At 42.7% G+C, this 17,599-nt stretch overlaps 1 protein-coding gene across 1 annotated transcript in view; it reads right to left on the reverse strand.

Annotated features, from left to right (window-relative positions):
* The window catches only part of CRYL1 (crystallin lambda 1), a 599,473-nt gene that overhangs the window by 48,511 nt on the left and 533,363 nt on the right, over positions 1-17,599 (reverse strand). The window contains exon 6 of the mRNA XM_078657074.1: positions 17,174-17,279. Within this exon, the coding sequence (XP_078513200.1) occupies positions 17,174-17,279 (106 nt within the window). The remainder of the gene's footprint in view (positions 1-17,173; positions 17,280-17,599) is intronic.

Consider the following 17,599-nt stretch of genomic DNA (forward strand, 5'->3'; position numbering starts at 1 on the left):
GTCTATATTTTGGTATTCTATATTATGTCAGTGATCCCTTCATGATACTACTTAGACTGCTACCTGACAAAAAAGGCTTCACTTGCCATAGCCCTTTTTGTCGAATTTACCCCAAAAACAACCACATCAAGGCCTGACGTCTTCAATAACTTTTTAACCCACCTTGCCAAAGTAGGTGCAGACACAACTTTGAAAGGTTGTCTAAAAGAAATCAGCAACTGAGAAGGTCCCTGTTCTCTCAACCTCACTGCCCTTTTCTCATCCTCCCTCAAACAACGCACCACAAACTAATCATCATGTTCCACCATTCTAGGGTAAAACAACGTCCTGGAAATAGCCATTGTATGCCTCCATATTACAAAATACCCACCATCAGGCTGAAAACTCCTAGAGGTCACCTCCAAAGCTCTTATATCAGAAACTCCCCTAAAAGACACCAAACACAGTAAAATCGCCATCTTCAAAGATAGGAACTTCAACGGCATAATCTCCTTACTTGCCCATCTTTCAACTTCCTTCAACACCTTGAACACATCCCATAAAGAAGCACACTTTGCCTTAGGAGGATTCCTAATAATCCTTTTTACCAAAACATGTTGTCCTACCATAATCCCATTCACCAAATCATGACCCGCTGAGATTGCTGATCTGCTCAAATTCACCAAACTGTAAACCAAGCCCGTCTAAAACAATTCTATCAAATGATTCACAACTTTCACTATGAATGCCTCCTTCACCCAACTTGTGTCATTCTCCCTGGGCATCCACTAGCAACTGTGTAAAACATAATATCAACACCTGATTGTCTATCAACAGACTCATCACATCTGGAAACCACACTTGTGACTGCCAAAACGGAGGGATCAACATCAATCAATCAATCAATCAATATCTCTCTCTCTCTCTCTCTCTCTCTCTCTCTCTCTCTCTCTCTCTCTCTCCCTCTCCCTCTCCCTCTCCCTCTCCCTCTCCCTCTCCCTCCCTTCATTATTACTCTCTGAACCAAAGAGAAAAGAGAAAAACACATGCAACCTTCCTTTCCCCCAATCCTGAAGAAAAGCATTCACTGCTTCAGCCTCTAGATCTGGTCTCCAACTGTAGCAACTCTGCAGCTGCAGATTCAACCTGTCTGCAAACAGATCCACCTCCAAAGGACCCCATCGTCTGTCCATACTCAGGAAAACCTTCCTGCGTAACTTCCAATTGCTTGCATCCCATAAATTCCTTGAATTCCAAACCACCTCTACATTGTACATCCCTGGAATGTGCTGTGCCTGTACCATAATATCTCTTTCCAAACAGAAACCCCAAAATTCCTTTACCATCATTGCTAACGCCCTTAAAACAAGAACCCCCATCATGTTGTCATACCGAACCGCTAACACATTGACCATTTTCAACAGAACACAACTTTTCACTTGATCCTTCACAAAAACCCTGACCGCATCTGCCCCCCTCCACCATACAAACTTGCATCTGAATCGATTACAACTGAAGAAAATTCCCCAAAATGTGCCCTTCCATTCCATGCTTCCATATTTATTAGCCTCCACTTCACCTCCTGCATTGCCTCCTGATTCATTTTCATCTTCTGTGAATACTTTGCTCCCATATGTAAATCATATCCTTTCATTCTTTGAAGTACCCTGTAATGTAGGGGAGCTGGAAAGATCACTAGAATTGACGCTGACAAAAGTCCAAACAACCTCATTATCAGACGCAAATAAATCCATTCTGCTTGCTTCACTCTCTTCAATTCCTTGCAAATTTTCTTCACTTTATCTATAGATAACTTCACCACTCCCTCCAATGGCTGTATGTCTGTATCTGAAAACCTAAAAAAATTAATCTCCTGTGCCAGCATCAGGCAAGACTTCTCCATGTTTACTACACATCCTAAACCCTCATACGTCCGCACAGCCAACTCTAACTGCTCCAATGCCATCTCTCTATCTCTCTCCTCTGGCATAATCAACACATTGCCAGATACACTATCAGACGTAATCCACTTGCTCTCAACCATGCCATCACCAGTCTCATGACCTTCATAAAACACCAGGGTGCTGACGTTAGCCTGAGTGGTAGACTCTTAAACCTCGATCGATACCTTTAATCGGAACTGAAGGTAATCTCTGTACCCTACACACACACCGGAATTGTCAAAAATACATATTTTAGGTCCAATCATGTCATTCAGTCTCCTTTCCTTAAAAAATCCCACAACATGCATATCCCTTCCATTTTGAAGTGATTGAAACACATCCAATCGTTCAGTACTCTCAGATTGATTACAAGTCTCATTCCTTTGCCCTTTTTCTCGACCCAAAACATATTGCTGACAAAACAAGTCAGAGTCTCCTTTGCGCTCTCTATGTCTCCCTTCTCCAATAGAGCCTCCGCTTCCTGAGTTACCAATTCCTCTTGTTCCTTTGAAAAACATAACCTTGGACAAACTGCCGGCACCGGTACTCCTACAAAATCTATTTGATACCCTGTACTGTCCTCAACACCCAAGGGTCTTGCCTAATTTCTCTCCATCTTAAAACAAAATTAACTAGTCTTTCGCCCAGTTGTATATGGGTACATTTAAGGTTGTTTCTTAAACTCACCTATTCCTCCACTTGCTCTTCTCTCACTCTGCATACTTAGCGACCTTGCCCTCTGTCTCTGTGGATAGAACCAACCTTGCTCTGGCCTCTATCATTACCATAGGGTCTGAATCCTTGTATGAAAGAGCCACAAGTGATTCAATGTCCACGGCCAATGAATAAATCACACACCCTCCCGGCTCTCCCAAAAACCTTATGTATGTCCTTCTGGACCCTCTGCAACAAATTGAATGTAAGTAAGTAAGTAAGTAATGTTTATTTTGTACATGATTAATTAAAATCTTTACAAAAATATAAAACACCAATAGAAACATTAAAAACAGTTTATAATTAAACTTAAAATGTACAAGATTTACTGGGATCAGTTCAAGGTTGACCTCCGGTCCTAATAAAGTTCTTCAAACGCTATTAAGTCTTTTTCCTATTAAGTCAAAGAACTTCACAACCTGGCAATTCCGTTTGGAGTTACTGGTAGTAAAGCATAATTTGACTGCCTGCCTGCAGGTCCGAACAGCATGTGACTGAAAGGATGGTAACACGAGGTTATACCTCAAATCCCTTAGTCTGGGGCATATACAAATCACGTGAACATTGTCCTCTTTACCGGACTTACATAGGCGACACTGTTGCGAAGCATGTGTTCTCTCCCAGGGGGGCAGGTGTGGCAGTATCGGGATTACACCAAGGCGTAATTTTAGAAACTTTTCTTTAACTTTTATTTTCATCCCCGTATTGAGGTATGCTTGTGGCTGTGTTTTACCATAATCACCCAGGGTTGTCCATCCATGCGCTCTGTTTTCTAAGTCCTTCTTGTCTTCAATCACTGAGATAATGCGTGCTGATCTTTTAGCCAGTTTTTTGAAGGACTGGAGATCTACAGACGTTTCCCAAATGTCAGACAAACCTAGAACTACAATTGATTCAAATAAGTAGTCTCTAGGCAGCGAAGTACGATGCCCGAGTAACTCTTCCCATATGTTGGCATTAAGGGAGTCGGCCTCTGCATTGCGGATCTTGCGCCAGCTGGCTACGTATGCACTCCGCCTTTCTAATGTTTGTTTAAGAATGCCAAATTCTAAATGAATCTGAGCAGGAGAGACATATTTAGGAAGATTAAATATAGCCCTTTAGGAGTTGGCTATGACTGTGTCCAGCAGTGCGGCATCCTTCCCATGGAGAGATTCACTCCCATATGTGAGCGTTGGTTGTAGTTTCGCACGCAGGATTTCAAGAAAGGGTTTGAGTGTGAGATCGGGGAGTTTGGCCTTTAATGATTTTAATGCCAGATAAGTCATTGTGGCCTTCCCTCGGATGGAATGGAGTTGAGCCCTAGACGTATTATTTGAGTCCAGGAGAACACCCAGATACTTGTATGTGGCTACCCGGTCAAGTTTTTCTCCATTCAAGTGCCAGCAAGGATTCCTTTTTTCCTGTAATTCACCGTCATGACCTTTGATTTGTTAAGATTTATTCGGAGGGCATTCTTTGCTGAGAAAGCATAGGCTGCGTTCAAAAGGTGCTGAAGGCCTGTTGATGAGCGGCTTATCAGCACCAGATCGTCCGCGTATAGCAGATTTGAAAGGGTGATTTTCCCTAACTTGGATGCATGGTTGCGGCATTTATCGAGTTCTGCAGGTAAATCCCCTAAAAAAAGATTGAATAAGATAGGCGCTAGTAGGCACCCCTGCTTTAGTCCTTTTGTCGTCCTAATCGGCTTCGAAAGGTGTGTACCTGCCCCAAGTTTAATTTTGATCCAAGTATTGGAGTGAAGCAGTATTAGAACGTCAAGGAGGCGTTTCGGAACACCCCAATTGTAAAGTTTCTTCCAAAGTGTGTTGCGGTCCACATGGTCGAAGGCAGCAGTATAGTCGATGAACATGAGGAATAAAGGTGACTTGGTTGCTTTTGCTGCACCCATCAGGAGGGACAATGCCATAATGTTAGTTGTGGTCCCTTGGCCTTTGCAGAAACCCGTTTGGTTGAGTGGGATGATGGCGTTTTCAGAGGCCCATGACGATAATTCCTCCAAGATGAGTCCTGTGAAGTATTTTGCTTCTACGTCTAGCAGGGCAATAAGACGATAACTGTTTGGATGACTCTTGCTCCCATGTTTGTAGATCGGGCTGATGACGGACCCGTGCCAGGAATCAAGAAGAGACAAAGTGAGTCTTGTGTTGTTGAATACTAGTGCCAAAGATGCATTCTAGAAGTCTACGTCTGATTTATACAGCATAGGTGGTATTCCATTCGGCCCTGGTGCTCCGTTGGGTCTCCCTTTTGTTATTTGCCGTCTGATGTCCACTGGGGCAATTTTCTTTCTTTTTTTTTTTTTTAAATCTTTTTATTAAAGGTTATAATATAATCAGATCAGGACTCTTACATATCGCCTAGCCTACAACCCTGGGGCCGGCTGCGGCGGGTTAGCAACTTTTTATTATTCCTGTCACTTCTGTACACAGCCGTTCAGCCGACAACCCTGGGGTCCGGCGGCGCTCCACGCCTAATCTTCCAATAGTCAGAATGCAATTTCTGTGTAGCGACTTCAGACAGTGTCTAGACCAATCCTATAATTAACGAAAAGAAATGTTAAACTCCCCCCCACCTTCTATCCCCAACTCCCTGTGCTTCCCTCTAATCCCCAAGTGTCCTACTCTAAGTGTCCCATGACCCTGGCACGCTCGTCAGTCTGATGTCCTATCTGTGGTATACTGGGGCAATTTTCATTGGCCCTGGCTTGACGTCCTTTGCAGGTCTTTCTTCCATTTTGGGATTATCAAGTTTCGGTGGACTCATACCCTCACACTCCCACATTTCATGTGTGTTTACGCCCATGTGATGATCGAATTTCTCCTCTTTTTCAGGCCTTGTGGTTTTTATGCGAGGAGACTTTATTGCAGTGTCTCCTGTGATGTCATCATTATTGAAGTGCGACAATAAGTATTTTGTCCATACTTCCTCTGATATATGTGAATTTTGCCCTAAATGGTCAGGGTTCTGAATTCTTTTTACCATTTGCCAGAACCTAGAGCTGTTTTTCTGCTTCCCTTCATAGAAAAGTTTTACCCAAAGATCTTCATTTCTTTGCCTTTGGCTTTCCCCATTTCATCCGTTTGAGCTGTTTTTTCACTTCCCGCAGAACTATTTGCAGGCTGTGGTTTGCCTGGTCCTTTCGGATACGTCTCAGGGTTTGATTTAATAATCGTTTTTGTGTTTTCATATCCGGGCACGGATGTCTCCAAGTTGGGGTCCCCTTCACTTGGGGAGAGTTGTTAGACACAGTACTTCTCATTTTTTCCCTAATGGCATTGATGAAATTTTGCCAGACGTCCGACAGCTCAGTTGAGGAGCCGGAGGCTTGGCAGAAAAGGATTTTCGCAGCGACGCTGATAGAGTTAATGTTGTTGGGGTTGCAACGTAACCGCCTTAAATTTGAGCTGACTTCTGTGTCTGGGCCAATAAGGGGTTAAATTTCCAGTTTCGAGTTGGATCTTATTTCGGCCACTAGAGGCAGATGATCACTGAAGTCGCTCGGATCTATTTTGAATGATGTTACCCAACAAAACATATTCAGAAACATGAATATGTAATCAAGGTGCGAAGTTTGTGTGTTGGAGTGGAAGGTGGCTACTGGGGGGTCGTCTTCGGCAAAGCGACCATTTAGGGCCCTTAAATTGAGTTGTTCCAGATGACATAGTAAATTTTTCGAATGCTTCGTTAAGTTATTAATTTTTGTTGAGCCTTGTGGCGGCACGCCCCATGCTGCATTCAGTTCGTGGATGAGGTTGCTGTCTTGATCTTTGCTGAATAGGAGCATGTTAAAGTCACCAGCCAGGATGAATAAATCAGATACCCTAGCTTCCTTTATTTTTTCTAGAACTTTCGCCAGCTCTTCCACCAATTTTTGTTTCCGTTTAGGGTGAATATATGTATTAATTATAATTACTTCCTGAAGCTGCTTTTTTAGCCGGAGTGATAGCTTTACCACCTGGATGGCACTTGGAGGAGGTATATGAAAATCCATTGCCTCGATTTCACCTATTGTCGATATAGAGGCGAGGAACATCAGCCCTCTTGATCTACGTCTAAAGATTGAGTTTTTGTTTACCGGAATGCAGCAAGACGTGAGCCCCTGGAGTTCGAATACTTTATCTTCCCAAGTTTCTTGTAGTAATAGAAGGTCAAATGTGGTTAGATATTGTAGAAATTCAGGGTCATTCCTTTTGCTAACTAGCCCATTGATGTTCCAGGAACAAATTCTTATAACCCTGCGCCTCACTGCGGGGTTGGAGAGCACTTGCCCTTTTTGTCAGTATGCGGCAGTCGTTGTAACGATTGTGCACTGAATTGACTTCCAATTATGGTCAGTTGTTAACAGGAGATGACTACTTCGATTTTGATTTTGGCCAGACCGAGGACTTTTAATATTTCGGGTGAACATCCCAGGTGAGCTGCTCCTGGCTCCCTTTTGATTGAATTGGAGTTTTTTTGAGGCTGGAGTCGGGTAGAGGATAAAAGAGGAGTCGGATAGCGGAGTTGCTTTTCGAGCTTCAAGGCAATCCCCCATTGCTGGAACATTGCTTCTTCTTTCATTATTTTATGCGCTATCTCTGGTGAGTTTCAAGTTGTTTTTGTTATATCTGGACGGTGAAGCTCGGGGTTGGACTGAAACCCTACTTGCACGAGGTCAGTAGAGCTGATTTTTGCAAGATTTGTTAAGGAATGCAGAAGTCTTAATATGTTTCCCCTATTCAGTATATCATCCCTGCCTCTGGATGTATATTCGGGAATGAAAAAGATTGACGTTGGAGTACTCAAATGTTGCATTCTTGTTGAGTCAATTGGTGGACTCTCGCTGTCCTGTTGGAATTGTTCAGGCAGGTGACTAGGGGATGCTGTATCTGGGACGTGTGAGTGCCCACTTAGGTCATTGTCTAACCTCGTATTCCGGGGTGTGCTATTTGATTTCAATTTAGGCTGTTGAGATGTGTCTGTGGCAATGACCGTGAGGGTGTCGTCGCTTCCTGTTGTTAAGGCTTCCTCAGCTGGTTTGGTTTTAATATTAACAGAGTTTTGGCCTAGCTGTATTGTGGATCTATCTCCATCAAAATACTCTTACGTCTTTCCATACATAACTTGGCATTTGTATTGTCTAAAAGACAAATCACCCTCTCCACCTTCTGTGGTAACCACATCTATTCCAGTGTTATTTGTGTGTGCTTCCTCAAGAATATCAAATACTTTTGTAAGGGGTCCTATGATGCCAAAAAGCCTATCCTGCCACCCCTCGAATCCTTTGTCCAACCCCTTCCTTGGATATTGTACTGCTTTGTTGAGGAAACTTACCATTTTGGAGTCTACCCCTGGAGAGTATGCCACTTTTGACTGTGAGGTTGGTCTCGGACACTCAGAACATAGCCAAGTCTGAACCTTCTTTGGAATCTCCCTGTGAATCTAATATGATATATACTGTGCCACATGCTCAGTTGGTGTCCACTGTGGTGATAGTGGGTGTTGAATCAAAAGAGAATCAAACATCTCCTCTCCCAATGGATCCACCAAATCACCCAACTCCAACTAAATATTCCTATTTTCCAAATTCCTTTTCTTACACTTCTCACTTTCTTCCTCTGTCCCATCAAAATTTGATGAACATATCAATTCCACATCCCCACTTGTGGATGATATATCGCTAGGCCTGGGCAGAGTTTGCAGAGTTCTGCATATCAGGGGAGTGTTTTTTGTCATGTCATTTGCGTCGATTTTCAGTGCCGGGTGTTTGTCCCGAGCTGTAAAATCAGCGCAAACTGCACCATACGCAGCGCAATAGGGCACTGGTTCTCTTTTCGCTGGTCAAGTAGGTTTTCTGCCCGAGAGGCAGCTTTCTCAACGCGAACGGAAAGTTTCTCACTGCGAGGGGTCGTGACCATCTGCGACTGCCCACGTTGAGAAATCTGACCGCCCGTGTGGAGAAATCTGACCGTTCGCGTTGAAAAATCTCTCCAGGAGGTGGATTTTCCTCACTCGCACCCGCCAGCATGACACTGGGTAGCGAGGAAAAAACACTGCTATGTAGAGTTTTTCAGAACTCCGTGTGCTCCACGGAGTGTGGAAAACTCTGCAAATGAAATGGAGTTCACTGCCCAGTCCTATTCATCACCAGCCACAACATAGTGACTTTTCCCTTTCGCCTTATAATATCCTCTTTTGCCTTTATAGCTTTTCCCGCATCTGGTGCCTTACACCCAGACACCCAGACACTTTGTTTTCCTTTAACACTTCCATGTGCTTTCTTTTACAAGCTGTCTTCAATCCTCCAACATTAGAACCACTGGCTATTGGCTCAACCCCCTCCGTAGACCAGTATCTCTCATCCTCTATAGTCTTCTGAACACCTTTCTCTCCAATATGCCTCTTTACGAAACTGTCAATCTTCTGATCCGTCTTCTCTGCCAATTCTCAAAACATCCTCTTCATGAACTCCTCATCTTTCCTTCTAAAATATTTTCCCCAAGCTGTTCCATACTTTAATTCCTTCAATCCAACAATATCTCCCGAACAAAACACTTCACTGCTATTCTCCTCCCAACTCACACTCCTCACAGCTGATCGCAAGCTTTTCACTACAGGATAATGATCACCTCAGGCCACGAACATTACTTCCCAAAATATGGCCGCCTCTGGCACTCTGTAGATAAATACAAGTCTGCCCAATCTGCTAAAATGACTGCAGCACACACACGCATACGGCAGCCCCATTCTCACAATCTTTCCTTCACTACGTGCGAGATGTAGAAGCTCTGGTGGTGCTCGCCAGAAAACTGAATCGGCCTGCCCTATGCACCCTGCACGTCACAAGCCTCATCTTGTGACTCCCCACACGCCACCTTCTTGCGCTACAACCAGTAAGCCCTTCAAATCCTAATACATGAATTTTTAAAATATGAACCCTGAACGCGCAACATGTCTCAACCTCAAACGTTGTTAAACATGCAAAAGGTTACTAACAGCAAACCATAATAAATCTCTCCACATTTTGCTGTCTCCCTACATAATATCATGACCATTGATCTGACTTGAACATTCACTTGAACGTATGTATATGGTGTGAGAAGCTGACAGAGTATATGATGTGCACTTAAGTGGAAACCTTGCACCAGTCCACAGACAACCCTTATGGTGATTTAAGAGGTCTTAGACAACCTTAGAAAGCTTTCTAAGTGGTAGCTGTGGAGAGCAGCCTCCAGAAAGTGTGTAAAGCAGCTTGTTTTACCAGAATGCAACCTTATAGTATAGATTAAGTGAAAAAGAACCACACCAAGTATTTATATAAATATGTATTTATTATATAATATTCTCTAGAATGTTCAAGTATCTCCAACACGGAGATAAACACAATGCACACAATACTTTCTTTAGAAATGCAGTAAATAGCACGATATACACAGTGGACCCCAGGAGGAGAACAAACCATATATTAAGAAAGTGGTATAAGAACCACGAATCGCGTCAGGGTGATATCGAAAGGATGTAGAATCGCTGGGGACCCACAGAACCACCCAAAGTAAGTAGATATGCACTCAAGGAGCGTGTGTGCAGTGTGACTACACAACTGCTTGCTCTGTACAATTCTATGTGCAAGTCGCAGTTGGATTTGTAAAGATTAGGGACCCTTCCCAACGGACCCTGAAGAAACCCCTTGGAAGTTGAAAGGTTGGAGGGCCACCCCACCCATGGATACCCTAAGTCCTATAGTCATCCACCAGTTTGTCTAATGTACAGGGAATAGAGTCAATGAGCATGTGTCCCCATGAGGTGACACCTGTTTTGGTCCAGTCTGTCGCTTCCGGTCTTAGGCCCTGTGCTGCGCAACCGGGCATCACCCAAAGAGGTAGTTCTGGGGCATACGGGCGAAAGGGACGTTTCCTGTGTAAGAACCAACAGGAACATGCTGCAGACATAAGTAGATTCCCTGGTTTCGTCGGAATTATAGTCTCTGAGCTCAGCAACCATTCTATCACAGTAGTTGCGTGCATTCCAGTCAACCAATGTCCCAGCTCCATTACGTTATGGCCAGCGAGCCAGCTCATTGGCCACTGTAGCTACGTGGCTGAGTAGTAGAGTTCATAGCTCGGGGCTCTCAACCCGCCCTCGGACAATGGAGCATATCATTTTGCTAATGAGATCTGTTTCCTGCCCTTACCCCATATGAGAGCTATCAGGAATGACCTAAGATCTTGTTTGTTAAAAGTTGACTTGATTTGTTACTGGATTTTGTCATGATGGTGCACTGATAACAGTATTTGGTATGGTGTGAAAGGGCATGCTGTTCAGTAATGTATTCGTAGGTGAATGTGTCGATCTTTCTTTCGTTCCTAAGAGCAGGAACTTTGTTCTGCAATTGGCGTCTTTGCAAACTTTTTTCATATATTTTACGTTTTGAGCTCAATTGACAACTGCAGTTTTTGACTTCTTTGTGGCAGTGAAGATCAATTTGTCCTTTGTGTCTCCACATTCTGCTCTATTGGGCCCTTGATGCCTCTAAACAATATTTCTATATTGTAATATGCTTTTGATTGAGCACAGCGAGCAGGACTGACTCTCTTTCTTCCCATCCATATTCTTGCTAAATCAACCATGCCACGTAATTTGGTGCTCCCATACCGCATAATTCCAGCAGCCCTGCCTATAGAATACAAGCATTGACAAAGCTAATAGGTCTCGGCAATCCAAGTGCTACAGGCATTGGCACTGTAAATGCATTTTGTACGGCTCTGCACTATTTATATTGATATAGTTTATTTATTTATAAAGTGCAAACTAATACCCAAAGGCATCTAGGAGGTGGAAAATCTAGGGTGAAAAACTAAAGACTAGCGGCACTCAACCATCGCACCTACGGAATGTGGGCTACTGGGAAAAAAGCCAAGTCTTAAGGGCTTTCTAAAAGAGCAAGTCACCGGAGTGTTTTTTACATTGATAGGAAGACAGTTCCATAATCTGGAAGTGGTGGTGACAAAACGTTTGCCCCCCCACCCCCTGGGCAAGCCGGAATCTAGATGGAGTCTACCAATGGTACTGCTATTTTAGATATTCTGGTCGGTCCTTGATAGTGGAGGGCTTTAAAAGCAATACATGGGCTTTAAAAATCAATCCTTTACTCCACGGGGAGCCAGTGGAAGTATTTAAGAGAATATTTGGCTGAATGGTGTCTAGAGATTCCTAGCAGGAGTCGAGCCGCCGCGTTCTGAAGAACATGTAGCTGTTAAGGATACCCTTCTGTAGACTAACAAGGAGAGCATTACAGCAGTCTACCTTGGATAAGATAAGAGCAGAAACAGCAGTTTTTTAGATTAAGAGGTAAAAAAGGAAAGATTTTCCTTAGAATGTTTAATGTAAAGAAAGTAGACGAGGTAATGTCATCTACCTGATGTTTAAAAGACAAGGCTGTGTCAAAGATAATTCCCAGATTTTTTGCTTTTGACACTGGAATAGGGAGTGAGCCGAGTTCCTGAGGCCAACAGTCAGGGAACCAAAAGGAGATGTTATTGCCGACAAATGCATTAACATTGCTAATGCCTCTAGCTCGCGAATTGCAGAGACCTACTGGCATTGCCAATTAATGTGTTCCTTGTCGTAGCTTGGGGCAAGTTGAAAGATCAAGGCTGCCTTCTGAGTTTCACAACTGAGCAAACTCTGCTCGCTCCTTAGTAACTCACGGTCCTATTTTTGGCTTTTCCCAATGTCATATTGTTATTTTTTTGTAGCAATACTGCTGCTTCTATAATTGCCCATATTTCCTTAGATTCCTGATTAATGCAAGCTGTCTATATGAAGCAGTAGTTGCAAGTAGTTGGTTTAAGTGTCCGATTTCTCTTAATGTCATAGTACACCATTCATTGCTGCCTGGTTTCCTTTTAATGCTTCATCCTTCTGATTAGTTGGGAGTATTGGTTGTAAATTATTCTTTGTATTTCCAGGTTATGTTCTATTGAAGGACTAATACCCAACACTCACTTCTGTCTGTAATTCTTCAGTCTCCCTTGCTTCGTTTAAGTTGCCATTGCACTAGTCCAGTGCCTCTGTATATATATTTGTGTTTCTTGCTAGACATTGTTAGATACTGGTGATACCTTTATGCCTCAGTTTCACAGTCACAGAGGTGCAACTATTAACACCATAGTTAGATATCTGCCTCCTTGCCTTTTTGTATTGTCCGAGTACGTCCAGGAAACAGACTCCGTTTTCCTGGCTTTGTTGTGCTTGTCCTATAGCACCTTATATTAAGTTAAGTATAGATAGAGAAGTCTAGCTCAGCCCAGCAAACTGAATGATTTCCATCATGACAATTTAGGCTCAAAGCAGCTTCCTGACACAATACAGATGCCTGATGAAACATGGCCCTTTCTGCAGGGTCACCCCAAAACATTTTGCCTTCCTCAACCACTTTTTTGACCTCGTTTTTGTTGGCCTCTAATCATAGCCAAAGTGCATGTGCTCTCTCCCCTAAACATGGTAATATTGGCTCATACCCAATTGCCTTATTTAATGTACTTATATGTACCTAGTACAGTGCACTACATATGCCCAGGACCTGTAAATTAAATGCTACTATTGGGCCTGCAGCACTGCTTGTCCATCCACTTAAATAGACTTCTAACCATGTATTACGCCGGTCATTGCAGAGCCAATCTGTGCATTTTGCACTGCCATTTCAACCTGGTAAAATAAACCTTATGCCAGGCACATACCTTTCCTTTTTATACATATGTCACCCCTAAGGAAGGCCATGGACAACCCAGAGGGCAGGGTGCAATGTATTTAAAAGGCAGATCAGGTACCTATAAGTTTTACATGTCCTGGTAGTGAAAAACTCCTCAAGTCATTTTTTAATGCTGCCAGGCCTATCTCTCCCATAGGATAATATTGGGATTACCTTATTACATTTTATAAGTGCAATTTCCAGTTAGGAAAACTCTGTGGAGTATTAAAAGCCAGATCTCCAGCAGGATTAAATCAAACAGAAAATTCACTACAAAATCAAAAAAAATAAAAACAATTATTTCTCTATGATCACGTCAAACTTGTATGGCCACAGTATCACCCTATCAGATAATGCCAACAATCAGTTTGGCATACCTCTTTAGATCACTTAGTACAGTGTTCCCTACCCCACCAAGACCGCTAGTGATAAATCGTATACACCGCATCAGTCCTTAGCTCGCATTTCTAAACTAGCTCCTGTGAATCGGAAATTATTAATTTCAGGTGTTGTCTTACAGAGACAGAGGTTTGTATTCAATATTTTCAATTAGGATTAGGTACTTTTCATCACTAAACTCCACGCTGCACCTTAAACGTACTTATATGTGGAAATACTGGGTGGAAATATATGTGGAACTACCGGGTGGTTTCAATTTATGTTTTCAGGCTGGTATCTCTCCATATATATATCCCATGGATCAGGGAATATCTATGCAGACCCTCGAGTAACTGGGCAGAATCCAACAAGGAATGCCCAGGTCCCTCGGATTTAATTCAAACATTTTCCAACTGCACTGTCCTTAGGGACAGGGCTAAGCATGGGCTGGTGCAAAGACAAGTGAAGAGAGGCCCGGGGAATACTCCCCCCCATCCTTAGAGAGGGGCAGGATGGGAACTGGGTGCAGTGCAGCCCGCAACAAAGAGGATTTTTTCAGCCAGATTTCCAGGTCAGTAAAATCGGGTTTAGGGTTCTCGCACTTGAAACATTCAGGCGCAAGCAACACAGCCATTTATAATTGAGTGGAACACTGTCCCATCCAGGATCTTATTCTGGGCCATCATTAATTACCTGAAAATCTCTGCAACTAAACTATGGAGTCAGAGAAAAGCATGGAAAGGGTAGAAAGGCACTGAAATCTGATGGCCCAATTCACAAAATCTTTCTGACAGCAACTGACCCCCTACTAATAAGTGACATTCTCACATTTTCACGAGTGTTACCATTATCATAAAAAATCAATTTGTGAACAGGGCTGTTGTTGCTCTCTGTCCAGAGCGTGTGAACCCCAAGCGTGCTGTATTACCCGCTAAAATAGCACCAAATGCCATCTGATTGCCAAAAATGTGCAGAAAACAGAAAAATTAGAATTAAAAGGTCAGTGGTCCTGTGTGAATACACGTTTAAAATTACGTTTTTGAGCAACGCCATACTATTTTATTTATTATGATTATGTTTTATCGTCAGGTTATGGACATTACTAGTGACATGCAATACACAGAGTGTTACGAAAATAATGCCTTTCGAGTACATATTCTTTCCTCCTCCATAGCCCCTTAAAAAACAGGAGTGGTAGCCGTATTCAATGTTTATAAATGTATAGTTTAAATAGCTATCCTCACTATTAGCCACTCTTTTGGGTGTCTGAAGGCCTGATTTAGAGTTTGGTGGAAGGATAATGCACTTGTAGGAAGACAGACAGGATATCAGACATGTTTTTGATGGAGTACCCGTCCCTTGAACTCTAAATCAGGGCCTTAAGTCTCAATTGATGTCCCGCCCATTTCCAGACATACAAAGGAATCTAACCAGACTGTTAATATTTTTTGTGACTTCTCTGTAAACATTACCATACGTCTAAGACAGAATGATATGGATTCGGACCAGAAGCCTCTAGAACGGTGCACTGCATAAGAAGATGCTTGCCTGCTCAAGACTACCGAATCTCAGAGCATCATGACCAGATGCAGTACATGAGCAAACTGAAGACATGGCTCCCTGACATTTCTAAAGGTCACTTCTGTTCCCCATCAGTGGCACAAGCAGCACCATAAAGCAGCACCTGTTGTATGAAACATGCTTTAAGAGTACATTTAACATAAATGTCTGTAGACTGCAATGGGGCCAGTTTTTCTTCTATTAGGCAAGAAACTATTTTAACTTCACAAGAGTGATCCCATTTGATACATTCAGAGTCATAGGGCCAGACTTATGCATGCATTTTGCGACAGCAAACCGTGCGATTCACAAAGTCACCGGTTTAACAACCGCAAACTGCTTTTTTGCAAATGTACATAACCCATTTGAAAAGTTTGTACAATTTATAAAATGGAATTTGCAAAAGGGGGCATTGCTTCCAAACTGTGATATAATATGTTATGTACCAATGGTCACTGATCAGGCATCGAAACCTCAAAAGAGGTGGCAAGTGATGCGCAAAAGGAAACAGTTTCTCTTTTGGAAATCATGTTGACAGCGTCAGGGAGTAGTTGGTGTTCCAGGGGACCACTGTCTGCTCTCGCTGATGTTTTCCCAAATGGAAACAGTTTTTAAAGCAGCACCAATTCTTTTAAGGAGGACAGGCAGCTTAAAAAAATCGAATTAGAAATGCAAACCCAGGAATAGTGATCTACAATTCCTAGCAGGCCATAATCCCTCTGTTTATAGCCAATCCCAGGGGTTGCAAATTGCGGCTTGCCTAATGAATAGTCATTATTCTGGTCATTCTGTGACCCCCTGTGAATGGTGATTTTGAGGCTTGACCGGTTAGTGAATAGGGCGTTTCACAAAAACAGAGTTAGTTCGCAAAAAGTTGATAAGCAATTTTCGAAGACTTTTTGCAAATGGAATTTTAGTACATCTGGACCATACTTTCTATTCCAGCTTTTCCCCATCTGTTTGCAAGACCTTCTATAGACGGGAAATCGGCCCATTTGCAACCGCAAAAAAGGTGTGTAGTACGTACAAGCCCTATTTTGCGAGTCGGAATCCTTTTACTGACTCGCAAAATAGGGTTTGCGAGTCACTATTAGGAAGGGGCATACCAAGGGTGTCCCTTCCTAATAGAGAGTCGCACAAGTATGTATGAATGTTTTGCAAAACGCTCACAGTTTACCACCTACTTCAGGTAGGTGGTAAGCCACTCGCAAACGGGAAGGTGTCCCCAGAGGACCCTTCCCTTTTGTGCTGGGCAGCGAAAATATTTTTAAGAGGAGGCAGTGGCCCCACGGACCACTGCCTACTCTTAAAACATTAAATAGAAACGTTTCATTTTTCTTTTTTAAATGCAGTCCGTTTTCCTTTAAGGAAAACGGGCTGCATTTAAAAAAAACTGCTTTATTTAAAAAGCAGTCACAGATATTGTGGTCAGCTGATCCTAGCAGGCCACCATCCCTTTGAGTGCAGGCCATTCCCAATAGGGTCGCAAATTGCGACCTGCCTCATGAATATTGATGAGGCGGGTCATTTGCAACTGTATTAGGATTCACAAACAGTGTCTGAGACACTGTTGTACATTCCATTTTACGAGTCACAAATTGCGGGTCGCATAACGTCGCAATTTGCGACTCGCAAAATGGAATCGTGGTACATTTGGCCCCAAGTTCCACTATTGAGACTGAAGCAACACAGAACATTTTCAAACTTTTCATAATCAATGATGATTTGTCTCCATTTTAGAATTTACAAGTGAAGAATACACATGTACTCCAATGCATAAGTGAAGAATTGGCTAGAAAGGCAAATAACAATACTCTTCTTTGCATAAAATGTCAATCCTAGTCGAAAACAAAAGCAGGCATTTTACCTTCTCCGTTGAGATGTGCGGTTTCCAGAGGACCAAGAAAAGCGTACCGCATTCCAAGACCCTCAGACATCACCATATCTATATCCGTTGGAGACATCACACCATCCTAAACAATTGGCAGATAAGGGAAATATTATCACTTAATAGATGAGTACAACACTCATTATAAAGCAAAATCAACATGAGTGAGAAAGAAGCGCTGCTTTGGGGAAGAAGCAAAGTGAAGAAAAGGCCTGGAGGGAGCTCAGGTGCGTGTGTAATGCTAGCTGAAGCAACTAGGCAAGGTGATGGATATGTATTGATAAATATGAATGTAGTGTGGAACCTATAGCAGAGACAGCCAGAAGCAATCAGCAGAGACTGGAGTCATAAAAAAAACTGAGGACGCAAACAACACTTTCCTCATCTTGCTTGAAAGTTGCAATT

This window comes from Lissotriton helveticus, chromosome 8 (assembly GCF_964261635.1).
Source record: "Lissotriton helveticus chromosome 8, aLisHel1.1, whole genome shotgun sequence".
NCBI classification, from domain to species: Eukaryota; Metazoa; Chordata; class Amphibia; order Caudata; family Salamandridae; genus Lissotriton; species Lissotriton helveticus.